The sequence below is a fragment of the Ceratocystis lukuohia genome (assembly GCF_044167205.1).
Source record: "Ceratocystis lukuohia strain C4212 chromosome Unknown Supercontig4_pilon, whole genome shotgun sequence".
In the NCBI taxonomy this organism is placed as follows: Eukaryota; Fungi; Ascomycota; class Sordariomycetes; order Microascales; family Ceratocystidaceae; genus Ceratocystis; species Ceratocystis lukuohia.
The window spans coordinates 2680972-2706184 of NW_027263523.1; the positions used below are offsets into that span (position 1 = coordinate 2680972).

A 25213-nucleotide genomic window follows, 5' to 3' on the forward strand; every position below is an offset into this window, starting at 1 on the left:
TGCTCATACAGCAAAGAGAGAACCCGCCCATCTTCGCCCGTGACTAAAAAAGTAATAGTGCATGCTCTGTATCCTTCCGTCTTACTTGAGGGACCACAGCGCAGATATAACAACATGTGCGCTTCCCAAGCGAAAGGAAAAAAGAAAAAAAAAAAAAAAAGTGTGCCAAAGATCAACAAGAAAAGGCGTCTGTATAGGTAAAAGAAATAAGAAAGAAAAAAAATCAAAAAAGAAATCAGAAATACTAACGCTCCAATGCAAATAAATGGTAAATATGGCGTGATATAAAAAAAATATCATGTGTCCTTCAAAGCAAATATAAAAGCCACGCCAAAAGGGCTAATCTTCGTTGAAAAACGTTACGCTGTGTGCCGGGGCTGTGGACGGCATGGCTTCGTTTACGTTGCCACTCGCCGTATTTTGGCGCCCAGCAGCAGGTAAAGAGGGAAGCCGCAGCTTAGCTCTTTCATCGCGCCGCGTATCGCTTAGGGTCCTCATGGGGAGGGCCGTCGCAGCGACACAGGGCGGCATGGAGACTGGACGATTGTAGAGAACATCAACTGGGCTTGTGTCGGGAGGCGGCGAAAAGGACCAAACCTCCATAACCGTGCGACTGTCACGCAGGGCCAAAACCACACAGCGTTCACTCTGGAAGGCTACCCGCCAAACGGCATCACTCTGTGATATCAGCTCTCGCACCAAATGACCGGTCTTAAGATCCCAAATCTTGACTCGACCGTCACTCCCACCGCTTACGACACGTGTGTCATCAAATTGCAGACTGGTGACACTATTGTCATGAGCAGCAAGGCGGTGTATGGGCGTCATGCGTTCAAGAGACCAGACTCTGACTGAGCCGTCAGAGCCGCCGGTCACAAGGGTATCGCCACGCAGTTGTATTTGGCCTACAAGAGAGGTGTGGCCCTGCAATATGGCGAGACATTGACTAAGAGAAAGAAGACGTGGTTAGCGGGTTCGCGAAAAGACGGTAGTAAACAAGCCATGGGCTAAAACACAATTGCCATATTTCGCCTGGCTAGGTGATTCAACACGTGACTTTCACATGTTTCATCAAGGTGAATTCCACAAGTGGAGACTTACGCTGTTTTAGGATCCCAGATGCGCACGTTAGTATCCAAGCTTCCTGTGACGACCCGCTTGCCATCATAGGCAATGGCATAGATTTGACTAAAGTGGCCTTGAAGAGTGGCTAAGCAACGACCTTCAGAGATGCTCCACACACGTGCCGTGGTATCATAGCTTCCAGACACGACAATGTCGCCCTTGATTTCCAGACAGCGCACGCTTGCCTGGTGCCCTAGAAGGGACTTGGTACAGGTGCCAGTGGCGATGTTCCAGACCCGGAGGGTGGTGTCGCGAGAGCCAGAGATGGCGGTATTCGCATCCGACATTTTGAGACAGCGGACAGTAGAGGTGTGGCCGCGTAGTGTGTGAATACAGGCGCTAGGGGGGTGTCAGTGTTAACGAAAGATAAAGAGGGAGAGGAAGATCGGCATAACATCAAAAAGAGCCTGCTCGCACTTACCCGGTTTCTAGATTCCATACACGGATATCACGGTCACATCCGCCGCTCACCAAAATGTCGCCCCATGGAACCATAGCCCAGACGCCCATGACATGGCCCTTGAGAGTCTTTTGCTGCTCGCCTTGGGTATTAAACACGTGGATGCTAGCGTTGTCCAGAGCCAGAATGATGTACTTGTCGGTTAAATGAAGACTTGTGACAACACCTCCTTCTTGTGTAATGTGCTTACGGATGTGGATTCCGCCATTTTTCCAGGCAGCGTCGACAAGGTAGCGTTGCTTAAAATGCGATTTATAGGAACGAAATTTGCGACTCCGAGCACGATGAGGGTTATTGCGAGCCCGTGGACTGCGAGTGAGAGATGTGCAGGTAGAGAGGGGATCAGCAGAAGGAAGGATATCGGTGTCAGAGTTTGAGTCTGTTGATGTAGAGTCGTCGGTAGAATCCATGCAGTCGACCAAGTCATTAGAGTCAATAGGGATTTGGCGGTCGTATTCATGCTTGTAGCAGAGTATCTTCCAAGTCATGTCGTCGCTGAGAAGATTACGCCAGCGATGAGAAACCTGAGCGGCACGGGCGAGGGTCCTTGGGTCGTCTATGAAGGATAGAATCTAAACAGTTGTCAGCAAAAGACTCGCGTTTCGTTTGATTCCAAGGGTCTTAAAGAGGGGAGTGGGGCGCAGCTGATGGATATCGGGAATGCATACTCGAAGACACAATTCGTCGGGCAGACTCGTAAAGGGGTCTTTTTTGAGAAGAGGCGTGACAAACTGGTAGACAAAGCTAAGTTGAGGACTAGTACAAAGACTTAGAAGGCCTGCCATGATGCGAGTTCTCTCGTGCGAGTTGCTCCGCTTAAAATGATCACGGGTCTGGGCTAAGAACAAATCGATATTCAAGGTAGATGGCGGATTTGGGCCACTACCAGTACCCGCCGATGTTGGGTTGGAAAGACCCCAGTGAGGACGGGCATGGGAGGGACCAGGAGAGGCGGCGGGGGTCGGAGGGGGAGGCGGCGAAACAGAGTTCTGCTGCTGTTGGCATTGGCGCTGATCAAAAGATCCAGGGCCAGTGGAAGTCATGCTGGGAGTAGGCGGGCCGCGCAGATGTCGGTGATGGTGTTGTTGGAGAAGGGGCTGGGCATCCAGTTTTTCGATGCGTGAGTTCATCGCGGCGTTTGCAGTAGTGACAGCAATATCCTCACTCGGGCCGCTGCCACGGCGACCAGCGATGCTGAGCGGTCGTTTAGGGGCGGACATGTTTTTAGCTGGGAGGATCGACGTGAGTGTGTCTTTGTGGAGGTGTGGCGATGTGGTGTGTTTGTGCGAGGAGGGAGGTGCTGGTGATGGTATAGAAAAGAGAGAAATGAAAACAGCGAACAGAGAAAAAAAGAAGAAAAGAGCAGAGGATATTGGCAAAGGACAGAAAGAATGCAAGGCGTTTTATCTTGGCAGACTCGGATTAAATCGAAAAAGGATGCAGCAATAGTACAGAGACGGCGACCACGAAGCTTGTTAGAACGGCGCAGAAGTATATATTCGAAATGTCAGCGATCAGTCGAATAGCCAGCGAGTGGCAATATGGACAGGACAGCCCAATGCTTCAGAGGCCAAGCCAGGAAAAAGGGGGCGAGAAGGGACAGAGATGGCAGGCGATGGAGTGTCTCGCGTTGTTGGCCCGGTGGTTTTTGTTGGTGCCTCGTTATTGAGAGGGGGAAGAACTGGTAAAAGAAGTGCAAAGGACAAGGCAACGAACGAGACGCAAAGAGAGAGCACAAGGTCACGAGACCAACGCAAAAGAAGGATGTCGAAAGCAGCAGTGACAACTTGTCATATAAAAAAGGCCAAAAAAAGAGAAGTAGAATGAAAGTCAGGCAATAAAACCAAGCTGAAATAACAGCAAGTATAGCAGATAATAATGGCACGCGCGCGCAAATAAACAGCAATAAAATAAAGAAATCGCACGGCGATTATGCTTTGCTATAGAAGGCAGCGGAGAGGAAAGAATGTATTTTAGGCGATTGATTACAAAGACGAAGAAACGGCCAGACAAAGTTGCAACAGGGAAGGGATAAAAGGAAATTTTGGGGGGGAGGAGATGGAGAAGAAGACAAGAAGGGACAGGCAGGGCAAAGAGGCAAGACTTGGGACTTTGCAAGGGGAACCAAGGAATTCCTGAGAGAGACCATATAGTGTAGGAAAGGGAAAACGCAAACAGATAGATGAGCATAAAAGAAAAGAAAAAACAGCCCATAGAATAGACAAACAGGAAAATCGGACAGCGAAAGGAATGAAATCGAGTAAGCAGGAGTCTCTTCTTCCCTTGCCTATTCCCTGATTTAGCAGTCGAGAAACAACGATTACAGCACGCAGTTGATGCCAGCCATCGGTCAAATACAGGACAACGAGGGCTGAGGAGTCCATGAAGACCCTTTCTTCGGCCGCTTTAGGCCACCCAGATTCAGCAGTAGCCTCAGCGGACGCCTTAGTGCTAGGGAACCGGCTAAAAGGCGGTGAAGAAAAGACGTTCAAGCACGTGTGGCATTCTAGCAGCAATACTTTACAAGTCCTGCAGGCCGAGATGTCAGGCCCAACCGTCATACTGCCAGCAAGCGCTGAAGACGAGGATTGATAGGGTTAGAAGAAGCAAAGAAGGAAATGCAGGAGAAAAGTCCCTCATATTGTCTCTATTTCTATCATCATGCAGAAGAGAAGGGCAGGACGGGGCAGGGCAAATTACAGCTGTTACATTCCATTAGGGCAGCAAAGCCAGCAGGAAAAAAGGGGATGTTAAATATGGCCTATTAAAAACAGACAGGGAGATGACGTGACGACGATAGCGCTCGGACAAGGCTCAACAGATGAAATACAAGGGACAGAGCGCACGCTTAGTTACAAAAGGTTACAGAGAGAGAGAAGGGAAGGCCACAATGGAGAACGAGGCCTGTGGACAGCCAACAACGTCCAACGTCTGCCTTCCCTTCACTGTCTATCTCATTGTATGCACCCTGCATTCTTCACCCTTGAGTTCTCAGACTCATACTCTGGAACTGCCGAAATTCGAATAGACGAATTAAAGGCGTGCCTTGTATATATGAAACATTGCCTTGTTGTACAACAGGGGCGACGAGACAAGAGTATCTATTTTAGGCCAGACGAGGTGCGGGACAAAAAAAAAAGAAAAAAGGAAGATCGAGAGGCCTAACCAGGATTCGAACCTGGGCTTACGGAATCAGAATCCGACGTCCTAACCAACTAGACTATTAAGCCATGGATTTTCTGTTGTTGTTGTTGTTGTTGTTGTTGTATTTATTCTCTACCTAAAACTATCTAAGCTTGACCTGCGTCGTGGCTCCGTGGATCTCTATGACGTGGGATTTATATTAGCCATGGATTTTCATTTGGAGTCAGCGTTAATAGGCTACAAGTTACTGTCGGAAAGTTAGGGTTAATACACAGCAAAATAGGGTTAGAAACTACGCAACAAGGGCTAATACATCCATGCTAAAGTCCAAAGGGTTACCAAGGAGAGACGACCCCACTAATATCTTGGCCCCACAAGGCGACAGCGGCTTAATTTACCCCATTAGACGTGCTTGAAGCAAGTGCAGCCGTCTTCAGCCGGTAGGGGTCTTGTACTTGGGATGGGAGGGGTGCTTTTTTGTTCCGGTTCCTCGCGATGACAAGAAGGGGAGGAGAAGGCCAAGTTTTGGGTCCGAACGTTGGGGGAGCCGCGACTACGAGGCGTATGGAAAGGAGGAGAGAGATATGACATAGAATGAGAAAAAAGGCGTATGCTACTGAGCGTGCATAGCTCTTCATCGTTCCCAGAGCCTCAACAAAAAAAAACGGCGTTTGTACCTGCCATTTCGATAGTTTCGGGAGTTTGCTTGGTGGCTAGAAACTCCGACACCGCTTGATAGAAGCCACGTGACCGTGGATAGAGATAGAGGATGGGGGACAATGCCCTGTATTCTAGATGCCCTTTAGAAGGGACAGGAGGGTTTTTAGTGAGAAGAGAGAGATTGGCGTGCCTGAGAGAGTCCTGTCGTAGAAGGGCCGAAGAGGATCAGCCAGACAAACAGCAAAAGTTGGCGCCTGAGGAACACCAGAAACCAAGAAGCTGAGCTCTTTTTGGGAACCCTCTGGGCTTTTTTTTTTGGCTCTGGGAAAAGTCGGAGCTCTCCTGCTATGATTGCTATGAACGCAGTGATTGGCTGGATTTCGGAGGCCCGAAGTACGTTGATTGCTTTTCGTGGCTTTTTTGGGAGTTTCTTGTATTTTTCATCTTTTATTTGCTTTCCTTTCTTTTTTTCCTCGCTTGTATTTTTTTTTATTTCTTAGAGTTTAGTTTATAGCAGCCCCTCTTCTTTTTTTTTTCCTCTCTTCCGTCTCTTTCTCCCTGTAAAAATACACTGAGAAGTAAAAGTTAATTCTTTTTTATTTTTGTTTTTTTTCCTGGAATAGAAAAATCGATTTTTTCTCTCCTTCTCTTTGTATCATCGCCAACCTCCAAACTATCAAGATGTTTTCTAGTGCCCTCAGAATCAGCCGCGCATTGCCTAAGGCCCGCGTGTCTTCAACTTTTGCCTCGTCGCGATCGGTAACCACAAGCGCCGCTGGCGCTTCGGTCGACAAGAGTAGCATCCCCAAGGTACGAAAGGGAATAGTGTAATGCAGAGAGAGACCAAGGTCAAGAGATCAATCAGATATTCCTTTCCCTTCGTCTCTATCTCCAATAAATGCTCTTATTCACATTTGTCTCTCGGCTTCTCGACTTCAACCTCGACTCCTGCGTCAATTCCAATTCTTCCCTGACAGCCTTTCTCCCCGTTTCTGCTATGAGCATTCTTCCTCCGCTCCGCTCCGCTCGAGTCCGACCCACGCCGAAACAAACACGTTCTATTTTTCACACCATCATCTGCCCTGCATCCGCGGCCAAGTCCAAGTTGGAGATCGATTAGGCCGAGACTAGACAATATGCACACACACACACATATATTCTCTTTTTTTTCCATCTTTCCATCTCATAACTCTACCTTTTGAAGCACATCTCTGGCTGACTGACACTAACCTGCTCTCTTTTTTTTCACCCCCACCAACAGTCCGATGACCAGCCTTTTTCCGTCACTCTAAGCGATGAGACCTTTGAGACCTACGAACTCGACCCTCCTCCCTACACCCTTGAGGTGACCAAGAATGAGTTGAAGAAGATGTACACCAACATGGTGACTATCCGGTAGGTCCCGACCATGGCATTGTACAGTACAGCCACTGCCCCCCGAACATCAATCACGCAAACAGCATTGCTAACCCAAATCTTCCTCTTTTCCACCAACAGCCAGATGGAAATGGCTGCTGACCGTCTCTACAAGGAGAAGAAGGTCCGTGGCTTCTGCCACCTTGTCACCGGCCAAGAGGCTGTCTGTGTCGGTATTGAGGCCGCTATCACTCCCCAGGACGACGTCATTACCGCCTACCGCTGCCACGGTTACGCTCTTATGCGTGGTGCCTCCATCCGCTCCATCATTGGTGAGCTGCTGGGCCGCGAGGGTGGTATTGTTGGTGGTAAGGGTGGCTCTATGCACATGTTCACTGAAGGCTTCTACGGTGGCAACGGAATTGTTGGTGCCCAGGTGCCTGTTGGCGCTGGTCTAGGTTTTGCACACAAGTACTCTGGCCGCAAGAACACCTCTATTGTGCTGTATGGCGATGGTGCATCCAACCAGGGCCAGGTCTTCGAGGCTTTCAACATGGCGAAGTTGTGGAACCTTCCCGTCATGTTTGGCTGCGAGAGTGAGTTTTCCCCCTAGTACACCCTATTTTATTTCCTTTCCCCGTCAGTGTCGTACGGAAATTGCTAACACTACCCCTCAGACAACAAGTATGGTATGGGAACTTCCGCCAACCGCTCCTCCGCCTTGACCGAGTACTACAAGCGTGGACAGTACATCCCCGGTCTCAAGGTTAACGCTATGGATGCGCTTTCCGTCCGCGCTGCTGTCAAGCACGGCAGAGAATACACTACCGCCGGCAACGGTCCTCTTGTTATGGAATATGTCACCTACCGCTACGGTGGTCACTCTATGTCCGACCCGGGTACCACCTACCGCACCCGTGAGGAGGTCCAGCGCATGCGCTCGACCAACGACCCCATCTCAGGCCTCAAGCAGCAGCTGATTGACTGGGAGATTTGCTCTGAGGAAGAGCTCAAGAAGCTAGACAAGGAGTCGCGCGCATTTGTCGCTAACGAGGTTGCTATTGCCGAGGCCATGTCCGCTCCCGAGAACACCCCTGACGTATTGTACAAGGACATTTACGTCAAGGGTTCCGAGCCCAAGTACATCCGCGGTCGTGTGATTGAGGAGGATTACCACTACTAAGTGTAGGTGGGGGGAAAAGAACCAGGGGCCAAGGTTGAATAATTGATCAACGGGTCTGGTCCAGCCCTGTCAAGTCCAGCTCTGTTGCTGAATCTCAATAGGCAGACATGAAAACATGGACACACATACAGCTGAGCGATGAGCAATCGTGTGTCTTTCTGTGTCATGTCTGTGTGTATTATTTGTTGTTTCTGTTGTTGGTGTCGTTGTGCTGTTATGAGGGGGGGGTGGTTTGACACGGCATGAGCTCACAATTTCTTCCTTCTCTCTCTTATTGCACGTTTTTTTTTTACATACATTGCTGCTTCTTGCTTATACTACAAATGCAAATACCCCTCCCATATAGCTAAGATTGATTTATATGAGGTTGTGTGCACACATACATAATCCTTGGTAGCATATTCACTGATGTTATAATTATAATGTATGGCTGAATGTGACAGCTGTCGACTGACGGCCGCATCTGCCAACTAACCAAGACAGAAGTGGGGCTCTCTCTGCTGCCTGGCCTTCTGCCTTGTTCTTGTTCTTCTTGATCTTCCTGCAAGCAAGGGTAGGCACGCGTAAAGTGGTATAATTCTTGTTCCTATTCAGGAAGGCAGAGAAAAAAAAAATAAACATTAGCTAGGTATTATTAGCCTTTTTGCTCTTTTGCTCTTCTTTATGACGGTTGTTGTTTGTATTTCCCTGTCGTCCTCCCCCCCAAGGTCTTTTCTTGTCTTTTTTTCTGGATTAGATTGTCGTCTCATGCATCAGACTCTCGCTTGTCGCATTTTGCACCCGTGGAGATTTTATCACAAACCAAAATCATCTAGCGTAGCTCTAGTTCCAGCTTCAGCTTCCAGCTCAACTTCGGCCCCTTCGCCGGTCTCTTTCTTGATTCCGTATCCGGTATTCTTGGGCACCCTCCGCTCTTTATCAACTCTAGACCTAGTTCCGGCTCTGCTAAATCGTCAGAGACGCACCAAATATCCGTTTGTCGCTAGTGCCTGTCGCTCAGTTGCCTCTCTTTCTACATTGCTTGGCTTGTCCGAGCCACCGCTTCCGTACTCCATTCCAAGATACACTCATCTTGCTTGCTATTCTTACCCAGCCACTATCCCAGTTGTCATGGCGCCGCCGAAGCAGTCCACCTTAGGGTATGTTAAGCCCTCGCAAACTACATTGGGGTGTGTTGGACTTGTACTGTTCTTTTGTCTGTTGCCTCTGACTTTGGCTGACCTTCCCCCTTTCTTCGCACAGCAAGTTCTTCAACAACGCCAATGGCTCTCGGGGTCCACAGCAACAAACGAAACTCTCTTTTTCAACTAAGGCCAAGCCCAAGAAGGAAAATGTTGTCCCAGATGCTGCCTTGGTAACGGACAAGGAAGCCTCACCAGAACTGTCCACTACCTCCGAGAAAGGTACACCGCTTCTGTCTTCGTTTTCTTGGATTAGGGAGCATTCCGTATTGACATAGCCTTCCCTCGATAGAAACAAAAAAGCGCTCCCGCAAGACAGTCCCCAAAAAGGAAACCCCCGGATCGGATGCTGAAATGGAAGATGGGCCACTTTCAAAACGCCCGCGCTGCAAGCGCCCACGAGTGGATTCCGATGAATCGGATGCCGATGTTGGTGAGGCCAAGGCCAAGCCGAGCGCCGAAACTGAGACTGCGGTCAAGGCTGAGGTGGAATCTGACTCTTCCTCGTCTCCTAAGAAATCTCGCGGAAAGTCTGCTTCTCCCAAAAAATCTCCAAAGAAAGCTGCCATTGTGGCATCCGTTAAGGCCGAAGAAGTTGAGGAAGATTCTTCCGCGGATATCTCAGCCGCTGAGTCGGCTGGCAGCGACAACGATATCGTCGATGTTGCTGTACGCAAGACTGTCCAGGCCAAAATCATAACTGCCCCTCCCACGGCTACTCCATACCCAGACTGGAAGGCTGGAGATCCTGTGCCATATGCCGCCCTGTGCACCACATTCTCGCTGGTTGAGCTAACTACTAAGCGATTGATCATTATGGAGTACTGCTCTCTGTTTTTGCGTCAGGTTCTACGGTTAACGCCGAATGATCTTCTCCCCACTGTTCTGCTCATGATCAACAAGCTTGCCCCCGACTATGCTGGCATAGAGCTGGGCATTGGTGAATCACTCATCATGAAGTCTATTGGTGAGACCACGGGCCGCAGTCTGGCCGTTATCAAGCAGGATCAAAAGGAGATCGGTGATTTGGGGTTGGTGGCTGTCAAGAGCCGCGCAACACAACGCACAATGTTCAAGCCTAAGCCGCTAACGGTCCGTGGTATACATAAGGGTCTTATGGATATCGCAACCATGTCGGGCACTGGAGTCCAGGGCCGGAAGGTTGACTGTATTAAGAAACTCTTGGCTGCTGCTGACTCACACAACGATGGAAAGGTCGACATCACTAAGGACAAGGGTGGGCCTAGTGAGGCTAAGTTCATTGTGCGCTTCCTCGAGGGCAAGCTGCGACTTGGTCTCGCCGAACGCACCGTAATTGTCTCGCTAGCTCAGGCCATGGTCTGCCATGAAGCCGAAGCCAAGGGCCAGACTCCGTCTACGGCCGATTTGGAGAAAGCTGAGCAGATTCTTAAGACAGTGTACAGCGAGCTTCCCAGCTATGATGTCATCATACCAGCCATGCTGGCCCATGGCATTATGAACCTTAGAGAACATTGCAAACTGCGACCTGGAGTGCCACTGAAGCCTATGCTGGCCAAGCCAACCAAGGCCATCACCGAGGTGCTCGACCGCTTCACTGACCAGACCTTTACGTGCGAGTTCAAATACGATGGCGAGCGTGCGCAAATCCACTATGTGGCCAAGGATGCTCACATGGATATTCTCAAAGCCACCCCAGGGGCGGTCTGCACACAGGCCGCTGCTACAGGAATCACGGCAATCTTCTCACGCAACTCAGAAGATCTCTCGAAAAAGTACCCCGATATCCTGAGCCGGCTGCACGCTTGGATCAAGCCTGAGACAAAATCGTTCGTGTTGGATTGTGAAACAGTCGCTTGGGATGTAGCAGAGAAGAAGGTATTACCATTTCAGACGCTAATGACGCGTAAGAAAAAGGACGTTAAAATCGAGGACGTCAAGATCAAAGTGTGTGTCTTTGCCTTTGACCTACTCTATCTCAATGGCGAGGCTGTAGTGGAGAAGAGCTTGCGTGAACGAAGGGAGCTTCTTAAAAATGCTCTAGTGCCCACCGAGGGCGAGTTTGCCTTGGCCACATCGATGGATTCGCGCGAGCTTGAGGATATCCAGACGTTTCTGGACGACAGTGTCAAGGCCTCATGTGAAGGCTTGATGGTGAAGATGCTGGACGGCACTGAGAGTGGGTATGAGCCCAGTAAGCGCAGTCGGAACTGGCTCAAGGTAAGGATAGGAAGATATTTGTTTTGTCGATTTTTCTGTCAAGGGCCCCAGCTAACCAACACCTTTTTTTCTCTTTACCCATATTAGATCAAAAAGGATTATCTCTCGGGCATTGGCGATTCCCTCGATCTTGTTGTGCTTGGCGCCTACCATGGAAAGGGCAAGCGGACTTCCGTTTATGGCGCCTTTCTACTTGCCTGCTACAATCCATCCTCGGAGGTGTATGAGACCGTATGCAATATTGGCACTGGCTTCAGCGAGCAAGTGCTGGAAGAGCTTCATGCGGAACTGTCAAAAATTGTAATTGACCGGGCCAAGCCATTTTATGCACATGCAACTGGGAGCCAGCACCAACCCGATGTGTGGTTCGAGCCACGCTTTGTTTGGGAGGTCAAGACCGCCGATCTAACGCTATCACCGCGCTACAAGGCCGGCATGCATGAGCGTGTTGACCCGGCCGGCGAAAAGGGCATTTCACTACGCTTCCCACGTTTCATAAAAGTGCGCGATGATAAGAAGCCGGATGAGGCTACGAGTAGTCGCCAGGTCGCCGAGATGTATCTCAAGCAGGAAAGCGTTACGAAGAATAAAGGGCCATCTGTAGATGATGATTTTGAGTATTAGAAGAAGGGGAAAGGGGGAGACGACAAGTTGGATATGCGGTTGACGATTAATGTAGAACAAACTAATTACTTGCCATGTTGTCAACAATAAGAAAATATTGCATCACAAAGATGAGGGACATACTCGGAGAGGGTGAGAACATGCACAAGGTTAGGGAAAGGCAAATAGGAGAGATGCATTAAGAATAATGTGCATTTATTAAGACACAAGTTTCGCTAGGACAAGCAAGAAGAGTAACAATCACTATTGTAACAAGAACAGAACAGACAAAAAACACCAAAAGCACCGGCCTCTATAGCAATGGCCCGCCGCTTTCCGACACGATCGAATGGGCCCGCTGGAACTGCTGCGTGGATTCGCCTCTGCTACTAGCATCGGGGCTATCAGCTTGTCCACGAAGCAAGCCCACGCTCTGTCCGCCATCATCGCCATCATCATCACCACTATCGCCCTCACGCCTTGCTCGTTGTTTCTCCTGCCTTCCATCCCCATTGAGCACGTGCCACGCATCCTTGCGGGTTAGTAGGCCCTGTAGGATGCCGTGATCGACGAACAAGACATAGCGAACACCAAGTTTCTGGAAGTACATGACGACAAGCTGCATGGGTGCATGGGCGCTGAGCGTCAGTGGGGTTTGGTCCATCCACGGGCGGAGATCAAGGGCACTATTGATGTTAGACCCGGGAGCCACGAAGAATGCCGGAGTCTCGGGCCTGAGCGATGTCGATGTTAGCGCAGAAGCGAGCTCAGTGCGTGATATATAACCTAGTAAAACAGCTGAGTGGATATCGGCAACAACAGGGAAGCCTTGCACGGAGCTCGTGGCTAGCATTTGTTGCAGAGATGTAATCGAGTGGCCCGTGGCCGGAAGCACATGGAGGTCAACTAGTGCAGTCATATGATCAACAGCACGGCCGGGTGGAACGTGGGCTGCGGCAGAAGATGCAGATCCCTCCGAAGCAATTAGCGGGTAGCCGTTGAATCGGATCCAGGCCTCATAAATGGAGTGTTCGGATAGCGCATCGCCTACCCATTTGGACAGCATGACAGCCATCATGATGGGCAGTACAAAGGTTAGGGCACCCGTCAATTCGAACATGATGACCACGATAGACACGGTCATGCGCGTAACGCCAGCAAGAGCAGCCGCTGCGCCGACTACGGCATATGTTCCGGGAGTGACACAGGGCACATCGGGAGCACAGGAGGCGAAAAACAGCGAATCCGGTACTGCGCGGACAAATAGCTCGATGCCGATGCCGAAAGCACGGCCAACTAGCGCACCGATAGCAATAGACGGGAGCAGAATGCCAGCCGGAACATGCAGCCCAAAGGTGACGGCAGTCAATGCAAAAGCAAGTACGGCGGCGAAAAGAAGCAATACCACGGTGGCTCCCGAGGCAGCGCCGGTTTTGCACAACCCAACATCGTCATCGAGAAGTTGTGCACATTCAGTGAACAGGTTGAGCACGAGTCGACTGGTCGGCACTTTCATGTAGAAGTTAGGGTAATTCACAATGGCAGTGACTAAGGCTACAAGCACGACTTGTTTCACGGGACTTGGAAGTAGACTAGAATGTGAGAGTCGGATTTTCCACTGCTGCACAGCCATATTCAGCCTCACAAACAGCCCTCCGTAAAGCCCACCAAAGATCCCAAGTAGCATGTATGGCACCAGCTCAAAGTCGTGCCAATCGACAGTGTAGCTGCTTTGGTATAAAACTAGATTACCGCTCCGGAACGGATCAATGGCTTGTAGCATGACGGCGGCTGTCATTGCACATACAAAAGCATGCCACATAGTCTTATCAGGGAAATACGATAGCGTCTCAATGCTGAACAGCACGCCGCCAATTGGCGAGCCAAAGGCCACAGAAATTCCAGCAGCTGCAGCCGCAGCAAGAACCTCTCGACGCCGGGCCTCGTTAGCATCGATAGCTTTGAAAAGCCGAATAAACTGGTTCGCCACACAGCATGCTACATGCACTAGCGGACCTTCTTTGCCTAGCCACATTCCGCTAGCCACAGCTAGACATAGGCCGAAGCTCTTTGCTGCTAGGGTCCAGCCGCCGAGAAAATCGTTCATGACGAAGCCACCTAGCACGGTCTTGAGTTCTGGGATACCCGAATGCTTGGCGAAGAATGCATAGCGGCGGATTAGGCAGGCTGCCATATAGGCAAAGAGAACCGACAGGGCAATAAAAAAGCTGTACTCGACCAACCAGCCAATTGCCGAGCGACTAGTACCCATATGTAGTGCCTCGGACCAGCTAAGCCAGCCCGCACACTTTTTGCCCACATCGACATCGTATCCGAAGCAGCAAAAGTCTCGATTCAGGAAAAAGGACCCTCCGTCAGCTCCCGTGCAAAACCCCATCTTTAGATCGCCTAGCCATGCCGTTGCCACGTCCATACACGCAGCTAAGGCCCCAACGACTAGCCCCGTACCAATCAGAACAAGCCATACCTGACTGGCATCGGCCAGCTGTGCAATATACCCGCGCAATCCAACACGTTCAGCCCCTGGCATGCCGCCAAGCATGCGCAAGCGTTGACGTTCTTTGGTCTTTTCCAAGATCCAGTCGATGGCCGTCATATCCTCATATGCCGCACGGTCGGGGCGGGCTGCATCAGAAGCCGGGGCCGAAGCCGGAAATGCCCAATTCCGGGCCGAGTCGGGCAGTCCATGACCCCGAGTCCCAAAAGCCTCCTGTAACGGGCTGTTGTCACTGCTGCTGCTTCGGCCGCGACTCGGAGGACCGGAGTGGTTCAACGAGGAGGCACCAGCAGCTGACATCATTAGATAAACGTGAATCGAGCGTGAAAGGGCAACATGAATAACTAAGCAGAAAAAAATAAAAACAAAAAAAGCACGAGTAGATAAGCTATATGCAAGTCATACCAGGAGGGTAGTTAAGGGAATTGTGGCAATACGTTGATGCTCGTTAGCTTTCGATGTGCTGCTGCTTGAGCTTTGCTGTTCCATGTTTGTGCCAGCTGGCGACGTCTGTCTGACCTGATTTTATAACCCTATATTATAACCCTAATATATTAATATGAGAACAAAGTCCTTCCTCTACTCTACAGCACTCATGAGAGTGTCTGCATTTTATTTTTCTCTTTCTATTACTTTCACACTGCCTGTTCGGATACTCGCTAATGGCCGAGTCTTCTCCGTTTGGCTCCACGGAGCCTTCCGTCGTGTCATCGCTTTCACAAGCAACAAACCTCCTTAGTGCTGCCGATGATACCTCCCGCTTTGTTGGCTTGGCCCTTCTACACTCTATCCTAGACAACTCGCCGGCAGTACGCGACGACCCGGAAAGCATCACAGAGCTCTGGGATGCCATCCCGGCGTCATTTCTAGACCGCTTGCTTAGGGCTGGGGCACGCAGGGGGGACAAGCCTGCCAGTAGCCAAGCTCAGGAGATGGCTAGTCTGGCCGTCGGTGTGCTACACGTATTTGCATCATTGTTGCCGACCGAGGCTCTTCAGAAACGAAAAGTCACATCTCGCGTGCCGGCACTAGTGCGAGCTGTGTTGTACTGTGCTGATGAGCAAACGCCAGCTGGAGTGGCATCACCCGAAGCAATCCCAACGGCCCAGCGCATTTTCCAAACTCTAAGCCTCATTGTCGCCTCTGCTCCCGGCGCTGCCTCCTTGGTTGCGGTTGATGACATATCTAGCCTGACAGAAGCTGCGCCAGCACATCCTGCAGCACTCCAGGTGCTCTCAGTCGCCTGGCTGACAGCACTAAACAACCTCCATAGTGGAACGAGCGATGCTGGGCTGCGGGAGCAGCTAATCCTGCAGATTGACGTCGCCATGCAGAGTCTTGTAGCAGCATTTAGTAGCACTGATGGAGCGACTCTTTTAGGCTTTGTGGCTGAGGTTGTGCCGCGTGTTGATGCTGAGGTTAGTTGTCGCATTTGGGCTCCCGTAATCGTCTGAGCTTTATTCTGCATACACTCTGACTTTCTTTGTTCTTGTTTCGCTAATATCCTGCCTAGATGCTGCCACAATCCCCACGTTGGCTCCCACGGCTTGTCACCTTCATCCAAAAGCTTGTCCTCAGCCGGCCTTCGGCTGAAAGCCGTTCGGCATATACGCTTTCAGCGGCCGCGCTCATCCATGCTTTTCCAAGTTTAGTCCCGGGACTCTTATTCGTGCCATCAGCCTCGGTCTCAGAATCCAGCAAGCCGTTTGTCTTTCTGTTTATCAATCTGCTCCTCATCGACATCCGCTCGTCATGCCCCTCTCTCCTCTCCCAGCTCAACAGCCCTACGTATGCTAATACTTCAGCCCGTCTCGCTGGTGCTTATGATGTCTGTTCGACCTTCATCGGCTATCTCCTCCGTCTTGTTGACCCAGATCCCCATGTAAACGCTTCTCTGCCAGCTGAGACGCTCCCTATCGATCTGCTTCTCAAGCTCCGCCACTCTTTCACGGAAACTTTAACCTTGACTATAGAATACTTGCGTGATCGGTGGGATGCCTCGGTGGCCGGTGCCATGGGTCTCGACCCCTCAGCACGTTCTAATGCCGCCGAGGGTGTTTTTCGGACCCTTGCATGGGACTCGGCTAGCGACAACGCAGCCGCAGATCCGTTTATCCTGGCCGCGCTGCGCACACTATCTATCTGGTTAGCCGAAGACGATGCGCCAGCGCTGGTTCGCAGTGCTGTTGGACTCAGTGATATGCTGATAGAGCTATACTCAGCTAGTCATGACCCAGCAGCAGTTCAGCTTGGTGTTGATTTCCGAGACTCGGTGTTGATTGCCTTCGAGCCGCTGATGGCCCTGCACGAGGGTCGTGAGGCATTTGTGCAGCATAGCGGCTGGGCCGTGCTGGCAGCCGATCTGATTGACATTCTTGAGGCGTCTTCAGGGCGCCACGGTGGCGGCAATATCTCCGCAGCTGAGAGCCGGAGGGCTACTGGATGCGTGCGTGTGTTGCTGGCACTAGTAGAGGCGAGTCAGACGGACAGTAGCAGCGTATGTGATGAGTGGTTGGATATGGTCACACGAGTAGCTGCATGGCATGTGCCTGATCAGCCACAGGCCGAAGACACCCAGGAAGCACAAGTTGCGGCACTGCAGCTAGCTACAGCCTTAATGGTAGCAGCTTCAAAGATACAGAGGGCTCGGTACATCCATTCGATAGCCGCAATAGCAGAAGTAGAGACAAGGCTACGTGAAAAGGTAGAAAGGGACGGTCCTTTTTGGGAGGCATTGGAGGACGTGCGGACAACAGTCAAGGGCTTGCAATAGGAGTAAAGAAAAGGAGTGATGTAGCAAACTAGAGAGGGGGAGAAACTATAGATTAAAAAATTCGTCATAGACAAAAAGTCTTATTTGGAATAAGACCTGGAGATCATCTAGCCGCCGTCTCGGCTGGGGTTCCAACCAATGAAATTCCCTGCAGTGTATCGGCCACTTCAGTCACATCAGTCTCTTGACTGCTGGTTTCTTCATCCGTCTCTCCGCTTCTGCCGTGAATCCTAGCCCGCTGTTTCCGTGCACGGCCAATCTCGATTTCCAACTGGCGCAGGTCGCAACGCACATTGATCAATTGTGGTATAATGGAATCGACAGTGGCTATTGCCTGGCTCTGGGCCGCTTTGAGTGCTGGTGGGACAAACAACCCAAACCAACGAAGGGGATTTCGAAGGTCAATAGCCGTGACCGGTTTGCTGCTCGTCTGGCCTTCTTGGGCATCGGCATTTTCGCTCTTAACCTCGCTTCCATTGGCGATATCTGCGGCGGTTTCCCCATTAACATTCTCAGCCGTCTTTTCTCTGTCTTTGTCAATTTCGTTCTCTTTAACCTCACTCCCGTTGTGTCCCCTGTCCTCTCTGTCTGCCACTTTCACCACCCGCACTTTAACGCCCGCCTCTTCCCGCCCTATCACCTCCACGAACCGCATCGCCCTCATTCTCTCATCATAAAAGTCAGCCCCATAGCGAATACCGCCTTGCGCTGCCCAATTTGCGCGTGCCAGCTGTTGAAACGTGGTCTTTTGTGCTGTAGCCAGCTGTGTTTGTAGTTGTGTGTAGAGGTCCAGCTGACTGAGATATTGCTCGAGAAGAGCGTCGATTGATAGCGTCATATTGTGGTTAAAAGCTCCCAAGTTCATAAAGCAAAAACTAGAAGGAAAGGGGAGGAAGGAAGGGGAGGTGGTGATAGGCTTGGAAAAAGCATTGCTAGGCTTAGGCTTGAGCTTAAGCTTTGAGCTTTCTTCATGTACTAATACCTTTGGCCCGTTTGAGATTGTGTAACCCTTGAAATATACGACCCTAACCTAACCCTACTTTCCTTGCCCAACGTCACTTCATGGAAAACACATACCGTAAACACGCTTATGGACTATTAGTCGGCTCTTAACTGCACGTTTATCGCAGCCAATATTCTTTTTAATTCATGACCTCATACTAGGTTCATCACTATAACTACAGTAGATTTCAAGACTGAATATAAACAAGGCGTGGAAGGTCGTAACCAAAGGCCAGGCAGGGGGTTGCTTAGATAGAGCTAGGGCGAAAGAGCTTAACGCTCCGACTCACCCACGTTCTACGCATCGGCCGTCGATGGGTTCATGGGGGCACGGCCACTGATGAAGCGGTAGCTCGTAATCAGATGCAAATCCTTGTTGCGGAAGTCACGCTTAACACCCTCAATCAGTAGACGAGCCTGCTCCTCAGTGTAGCCCCAAATGCGCGTGAACAACGCCAGAGTGTGGGATTCAACAGACATTTGCATGTGAATCTGCTCAAAGCGACCGAGCTCCTTGAGATGGGGGTCCTTAGGCCAAGGACCAATGGGAATCTAGAACAAAAACAGTTAGTAAATAAACCAGTCATCTTTAGTGTTTACAAAGTCATAGTCTAGACTTGAACAAGAAAGGTTGCCTCAAACAATGGGCTAGACGAAGAAGATTGATACAGGATAGAACTTACTCGCACAATCTCCTCGTGGACATCCTCAAAGCCAGCATCGATCATCCACTGCTTGTGGAAGCGAGCCACATTCATGGTGCGGCCAAACTTGCGAGAGGCGATGTCCAGCTTATCGACCCAGTCCATCGTCCAACGCGCCCGATCGCACGAATCATCGTCGCTAAACACCCATGCATCGTACTCCTGGATCTCGCACCAGGCACCAGGCTTGAGGTTGTTCTTGATTTTCTGATAAAAGACTGTCCAGTCGGCACATGTGCCACCAAGCGCCCGACCATGAATGTAATCGAACTTCTCGTCCTCACGCCACGTCCATTCATCTTCGTAGTCATCAACGTGGAAGTGGCAGTTGGGTGGCACCCAGTCGGGCTGGATGGGCGACAGGTCAATGCCGTAGACCTCCGCCTGTGCGAATTCGTCGGCCATTTCGATTGCCCAGATTCCTGTGCCGCATCCCAAGTCTAAGATGCGCATGCCTGGTTCCTCCTTGATAGGAGCCGTGTATAGGCCACCATGCTGCATAAGGCGCCAAATGTGGTGCTGCAAGTTAAGACGCTCCTGCTCGCGATCATCATTGGGCAGCATGTACTGGCCTTCACGGAAGGCGTGGTAGCGGCGACCGTTTTCGTACTGGTAGTGGAAGATGGACGACGAGATAGAGGCGGTGTTGGTGGAGCCACCTTCAGAGCCATAGGTGGAGTCGATGATGGAGCCTTCGTTGCCCTCAGAGAAAGCATCGTGCTAGGAGTGGGGAAGCAGGAGTTAGTAAGAGAAGTTGTGGTCTTTCTATCATAGCGTCTTGGTCTAAGGTGTTCAGTTTCACATACGTCAATATCCAGCGGTACATGACCCTCATTCACACTAGCCATGCCATAGGCAGTTGTCGACATGTCCAGTCTTTCAGGCATGTGCTCCTCTAGGTACAAGGTATCGGCATCGTAAGCAGCCTGGGCAGCAGCCTGAGCAGCGGCAGCTTCAGCATCTGTCTCTGAGACATCTCCATCAGTTTTATCAGAGGCACCAGCTGCAGGAGTCTTCGAAGTAGCAGCCGGAGCCGGACCGGGAGCTTCGGTCGCAGCAGGAGCAGCAGCAGCAGCCTCAGGGGCAGTTTTGGTAGAAATTTCAGGAGCCGAAGACTCGGCCGGGACCGGGGCTGAAGCCGGTGTAGATTCCTCGGCAGTGTCAGCGGTGGTGGCAGCAGCCGGGACAGGGTCGGTGGTTGGGGTAGGAGCAGACATTATGGCCCTAGATAACCGAAGCACAGGTTGAAGATAATGACAAGATAGAGGCGAAGATAAAACACAGGATGCAAGGGACTTTGCCTCTTGCACGTGAAATAGGTGGAAAAGAACGAGGAATAAGTCCCGGATGGCAAAAGTACAACAAGGATTTAGAAAGAAAGTACTTAGTACTTGTAAGGCACTAAAAGTACGGGTACGAGCACAGGTACTAACTATGTAAAAACCACCAATAAAGGAAAATCCTCTGGCACAAGACCAAGATAAAAAAAACGACTTAGAGAAGGAAAAAGAGGACAAGAGGGGGGGAGAAGTAAAGGGGGAGGGGTAAATAATAAAAAGGGAGGGAAAGGGAAAGATCAGGCGTGAGGGAAGGTTTTTGAAAAAGAAGAAGAAGAAGGAAAGAACAAAGAAAAGAACAAGAAAGGAAAGAGACAGAAAAAAGAACAACCCGGAAGGCGTGACAATGGCTCCTTCTTATTTCTGTTTTTTTTTCAAGGTTGCACTCGACCAAAAGAGGGACGAAAAGGGCGAGAAGGAAACAAAACGGAATGACAGAGAAGCGAACAGGTGATAATCAAGCAAGAAGCGGGGGGGAGGGGGAGGGGAAGTAGATGCTAAGGGAAGTATCAAGCAAGGAAGCAAGGAAAGAACTAGAGGGACAAAAATTCAGGATAAAAGAAAATGAGGGAAAAAAAAATAAGGCTTTTAAACATATAATTGTGAATGTTACTACCGCAATGGGAACCAAGTACCAAGTCCCTGAATTTGCTCTGTCGCTGGCCAAGGCTCTTCTTTCCTTACATCTCGAATTGGCTGCCGCTGTTTTGACAGTACAAATAACAGGTTTACAACTGGAAGTGGGGGGACCAATGAAGCAACATCGAGGTGGTAATTCGATGCAACTACGCTACTTGGAACAAGGCTGACGGGTAAGACAACATGCGGGAACTAAAACAGTCGAAAGTAAAGGAATCACTTGAAGTGTTGATGTAATTTAATATACTAGTTGAAAAAAAAAACAAGACAGAAAATAAAGGCAAAAAAGACCTCGAGATCTTGATCTTAGCTCTTGTGTACTGGTTTACTAATCCACCAAAGCCCGGGAGCAGCCGAGGCCACATGGAGCTACACAGGCCGTATCTCATTAGAAAAATCGGGAGCAAAAAAGAAATCAAGCAGGACGTAAGGCAAGAACAACAGGGAAAAAGGATGACAAAGAGGAAGGAAGGAAGGCCGCTGGAGATGGAGACACCATGTATGTGAGTGTGTGTACATGGGTACAGGACAAGCTACAAAGGGGCGCCAAGGACGGAGGCCCGTTTAACAACTGGCCATTAGTGGAAAATGGCACTTGCCTACGTTTGAATATGGAAAGAGCCAGGCTTGCTCACGGCCGTAAGGCATGAGAAGGGCCAAGGCGCCGGGATGTCGAGGCAGGAAGAGAGGAGGAAGGGCAGGAGACAATAAGAGGGGATGGAGGGGATGGAGGAGAGAGAAGGCTAAAAAGGCCAGGCAAGCTGCATGTAGAGGTTGGGACTAGTAGAGAAGGCGAGGCTGGGGGGGGGGGGGAGGAATAGAGAAGGAAAAGTCAAGGAGACGGGCAGGTGCGCTACAAACATGGGCGAACATGTCTTTTTAAGCACTCTTTGTGGGGAAAAAGAAAAGGTAGGGCAAAAGGTAATTTGCGGATTTGGAATTGCAGCGCCTAGGCTACAAGAAAAACGAATAAACGCATCAACAGCGACGGCGACGGCGGCAAGCATGCATACTAGATCAATGGCTTTCTTGTTTGCTCTCATCCTCGTCTCTCTCGCTCTCGCTCTCTCGCTCCATTTCTCCTTTTCCTCCTCCCCCTCTTTTTTTTTTATCTCTTTTGTCGATGTTCCGCACAATGCAGGAGCTTTGATCTTGCAACAATGCGTTGCCTTTGCGCTGCCTTTGAATATGCCCCGGTCTTGGCTCTTCACTAGTGCTACCCTGCCCCTAGGCAAGAGACACATAGGCACAAATGGATACGGAGGTACTTGCATCTACACATCAAGCTGCATGTGCGTGCCTGTGCATATGCATGGTGGATATCGGACGTAAGTATATACATACCTGTATATACATATTCATGTATAATCGTCCGTAAGCAGTATATATTGTTCTTACCTTGTTAATATTCACCGGAAAATTGCCATTGCACCTTGCCTACACTTTCCCCTTTTTCCTGCTCTTCTCTCGCTTTTTAGTAGTGGTCTTAGTGGTCGTGCTTCTGCTGCTGTATATCTCCGACCGTCTCGATTAGTCTCTTCTCTCTTGGTATTTTGTTGATCCCCTCCCACCTTCTTGAACTCCTAGATCTCCTCAGTTCTTAGTCTTTCTCGTGTCTCGTCTTCTCCTTGAAAATTCCGTCTCTCCTAGCCCGGATAGCACGAAGCCGAGAAAAAGACCAGTTTAGGGCGTTTGTCCTGTCACGTGATGCACCCAACCCGTGGCTTCTCATCGTACAAGGGTTGATAACCCTGCATGGCTGCATATCTGCCAGCTGTCTTGTCTCCTGTCTCTTGCCCTATTCAACCAATCAGCTCTTGGGAGCTATAGCCCTATTTTTCTGGATGTTCTGCAAGCTTCCTTCCTTTTTCCTTGGCTGACCGAGCCTGACAGCAGTAAAGCAGGAGGTTGAACAAGAAGGAAAAAGGGAAGAAGAAGGCAAGCAAGCTTAGCTAGCAAAGTATTAGGGATCCCACTCTGTTTGCCGAACCCCACTCTTTTTCTTTTGTTCAGAGCTCTCGAGTTGTTCTCCACTTATTCTTCACTGAGCTCTCTGTCCCTCTTGTTTGGGGTCTCCACTTTTCTGTTGGCAGCTTAGCTTTCGTTCTCCCTCTCTTCTTCTCTCTTCTCTGTTCACTTTTTTCTCTCTCTCTTTTTCTCTGTTTTGCCTTCTTTTATTTTTGGCTTTTTATTTTATTATTTTGCTTCATCCACCAAATCGAACAATATCACCAAAAATCTTCTCGGTATCCAAACGGGTTCTTTTCTTCCTAAGAAAATCTTCTGTTGTCTTTATTTCTCTGTCAGTTTCTCATCGTGTCTACGAGTTGTCCATCCTATTTCTTTCTTGTATAGCAACGGCAACGCCCTAAGGCTCGTGACCCTTTGAAAGTCGTCTCGTTCCCCTTATTTTATTCTTTTTTATTCGGCCTTGTTTTCTTTGCTGCGGACAGTGCACACTTTCAAATCTTGAAAAAAAAGCTCGACTCGACTTTCGTCCACAATGGTTGTTCCCACTATCAAGTACGTCTATATCTTTCTATCGCCCTTCCCCCGTTCCGTTCTCGGCTCCGTTCCCCCTTCTCCGTTCCGTGCCACCACCGCCATCTCCATCTCTCGCTGCTGTCCACAATGTCTTGTCAATCCCTCGGCCTGGTAATCTGTCGTCATTACTCGACATCTCTTCTGAGATAGACCCCCTTATCCATTGTCCTCGCCTATCATCCTACATTGCGCCATGTCTCCTCCACCCTTCCACCCCGACTATCTCTCGTTCGTTATATGTCTTGCCAACTACTACCACGGTCCCCTCAACCTATACACCATCCGCCGCATTATCACAGTATCTCCCTATTTATCCCCCTTTTTGAATATCCGCGACTGTCTTTTCCCCCCAAGTCTCTCTCAGCCGTCTATACGAAACACTCAAGGCTTCAGCTTGATCTTATCTCTCCCCAACAAGGGATCGACAGGGGATGTCAGCACCATCAATTAGTATAGGAGAGGAGATAGGAGGCAGCAGCAGGATAGGAGTAGCAGCCGTAATCACCATCACATCACTTCACATCACTACACATCGTAGCTGTGACGCAACTTTTCAAATTCCATCACCAGCTTCAACCCCCTTCCCCTTTGCTTTTCTAGCTCTTGCTAATATTCCCCGCCTCTAGGTGTGTCGTCGTTGGCGATGGTGCTGTTGGTAAGACGTGTCTACTCATCAGCTACACCACCAACAAGTTCCCCTCCGAATATGTCCCCACTGTATTTGATAATTATGCAGTGACTGTCATGTGAGTATCGTCTTTTGTTCAATCTACTTCTACGTGCATTTTCATCCATTCCCAGCCTCAAACCTCTGACTGACTCCTCTCCCTAAAGGATCGGCGACGAGCCCTACACGCTCGGCCTATTTGATACCGCCGGACAGGAAGATTACGACCGTCTCCGCCCCCTTTCTTACCCCCAAAGTGACGTCTTCCTCGTTTGCTTTAGCGTCACATCACCTGCCTCCTTTGAAAACGTTCGCGAAAAATGGTTCCCCGAAGTTCACCACCACTGCCCTGGCGTGCCCTGCCTAGTTGTTGGCACCCAGGTCGACTTGAGAAATGATAGCAGTGTTCGTTCTAAGCTAGCTAAGCAAGATCGTGAGCCCGTCAAGCGTGAAGACGCCGAGTTAATGGCCAAAAATCTGGGTGCTGTAAAGTACGTCGAGTGCAGTGCTTTGACTCAGTATAAATTGAAGGACGTGTTTGACGAGGTGAGTCTCTATTCCCCCCCTTCCTTCGTGGCTTTGCTGCCTTTTCTCTTTTCCTGTTCATCTCTAATCCTCTTTCTTCCCTATTCACAGGCTATTGTCGCCGCCCTCGAGCCTCCGACCCCTAAGAAGAGGCAGCACAAGTGCGCGATCCTGTAGACTTTCGCTGCTGCCGGCGACAACGACAAAGACAATGGCATCAGCACCCAGACCACTGCGAATAAGAGTTAGACAGATGGATGAGATGATTTCCCCTTTTTTCCTCATGCCAACGGGAAACTCGGGGGTTTCAATTCGCTTGTACATCTTTTGTCTCCCTCAAGTTCTTGCTACATTGTTGTCTCCTTTAACTCATCGCCCAACCAAAAAGCCTATCTTCTGCTTTCCTTATTGCGCCTGGCTCTGCGCTGCTTTGCTTCTTCTACTTTTTCTCTCTTTTTTTTTTTCTTTTTCTGCCCGCGTCTTTGTCTTGTCTTTTTGTTTGATGCTTTCTTTGACTTTTATGCTTGTGTTGTGTTTGTGTTTGCTATTGTTTCTACGCTTTTCTTCTCACTCCGATTTCGTTGCTGGCTCTG

General features: G+C 49.9%; 8 protein-coding genes across 8 annotated transcripts; 4 read left to right on the forward strand and 4 right to left on the reverse strand.

Moving 5' to 3' along the window:
* Positions 1 to 339: 339 nt before the first annotated feature.
* On the reverse strand, positions 340 to 2805 carry HOO65_040619 (WD domain-containing protein; the record flags this gene model as incomplete). The annotated part of the gene is made up of 4 exons (XM_071002609.1): positions 340 to 946; positions 1102 to 1464; positions 1547 to 2157; positions 2254 to 2805. The coding sequence occupies 4 exons, from the start codon at positions 2803 to 2805 to the stop codon at positions 340 to 342; spliced, it is 2133 nt and encodes a 710-aa protein (XP_070859462.1).
* A 3265-nt stretch (positions 2806 to 6070) lies between these two features.
* HOO65_040620 (Pyruvate dehydrogenase E1 component subunit alpha, mitochondrial) lies at positions 6071 to 7928 on the forward strand (the record flags this gene model as incomplete). The annotated part of the gene is made up of 4 exons (XM_071002720.1): positions 6071 to 6199; positions 6651 to 6784; positions 6887 to 7341; positions 7423 to 7928. 4 exons carry the CDS (start codon positions 6071 to 6073, stop codon positions 7926 to 7928), a joined length of 1224 nt encoding a protein of 407 aa, XP_070859463.1.
* Positions 7929 to 9038: 1110 nt separating this feature from the next.
* Positions 9039 to 11932, forward strand: HOO65_040621 (DNA ligase 1; the record flags this gene model as incomplete). Its single annotated transcript, XM_071002568.1, has 4 exons — positions 9039 to 9067; positions 9171 to 9331; positions 9402 to 11308; positions 11396 to 11932. 4 exons carry the CDS (start codon positions 9039 to 9041, stop codon positions 11930 to 11932), a joined length of 2634 nt encoding a protein of 877 aa, XP_070859464.1.
* A 292-nt stretch (positions 11933 to 12224) lies between these two features.
* On the reverse strand, positions 12225 to 14729 carry HOO65_040622 (H+/Cl- exchange transporter 3; the record flags this gene model as incomplete). Its single annotated transcript, XM_071000693.1, has 1 exon — positions 12225 to 14729. The coding sequence occupies one exon, from the start codon at positions 14727 to 14729 to the stop codon at positions 12225 to 12227; it is 2505 nt and encodes an 834-aa protein (XP_070859465.1).
* A 362-nt stretch (positions 14730 to 15091) lies between these two features.
* Positions 15092 to 17202, forward strand: HOO65_040623 (putative protein C16C4.02c; the record flags this gene model as incomplete). Its single annotated transcript, XM_071002670.1, has 2 exons — positions 15092 to 15847; positions 15943 to 17202. The coding sequence occupies 2 exons, from the start codon at positions 15092 to 15094 to the stop codon at positions 17200 to 17202; spliced, it is 2016 nt and encodes a 671-aa protein (XP_070859466.1).
* Positions 17203 to 17305: 103 nt separating this feature from the next.
* Positions 17306 to 18040, reverse strand: HOO65_040624 (uncharacterized protein; the record flags this gene model as incomplete). The annotated part of the gene is made up of 1 exon (XM_071000694.1): positions 17306 to 18040. One exon carries the CDS (start codon positions 18038 to 18040, stop codon positions 17306 to 17308), a length of 735 nt encoding a protein of 244 aa, XP_070859467.1.
* A 461-nt stretch (positions 18041 to 18501) lies between these two features.
* On the reverse strand, positions 18502 to 20125 carry HOO65_040625 (Secondary metabolism regulator LAE1; the record flags this gene model as incomplete). The annotated part of the gene is made up of 3 exons (XM_071002763.1): positions 18502 to 18756; positions 18888 to 19628; positions 19715 to 20125. The coding sequence occupies 3 exons, from the start codon at positions 20123 to 20125 to the stop codon at positions 18502 to 18504; spliced, it is 1407 nt and encodes a 468-aa protein (XP_070859468.1).
* Positions 20126 to 23387: 3262 nt separating this feature from the next.
* HOO65_040626 (cell division control protein) lies at positions 23388 to 24797 on the forward strand (the record flags this gene model as incomplete). Its single annotated transcript, XM_071002821.1, has 4 exons — positions 23388 to 23539; positions 24055 to 24174; positions 24263 to 24641; positions 24732 to 24797. 4 exons carry the CDS (start codon positions 23388 to 23390, stop codon positions 24795 to 24797), a joined length of 717 nt encoding a protein of 238 aa, XP_070859469.1.
* Positions 24798 to 25213: the final 416 nt, after the last annotated feature.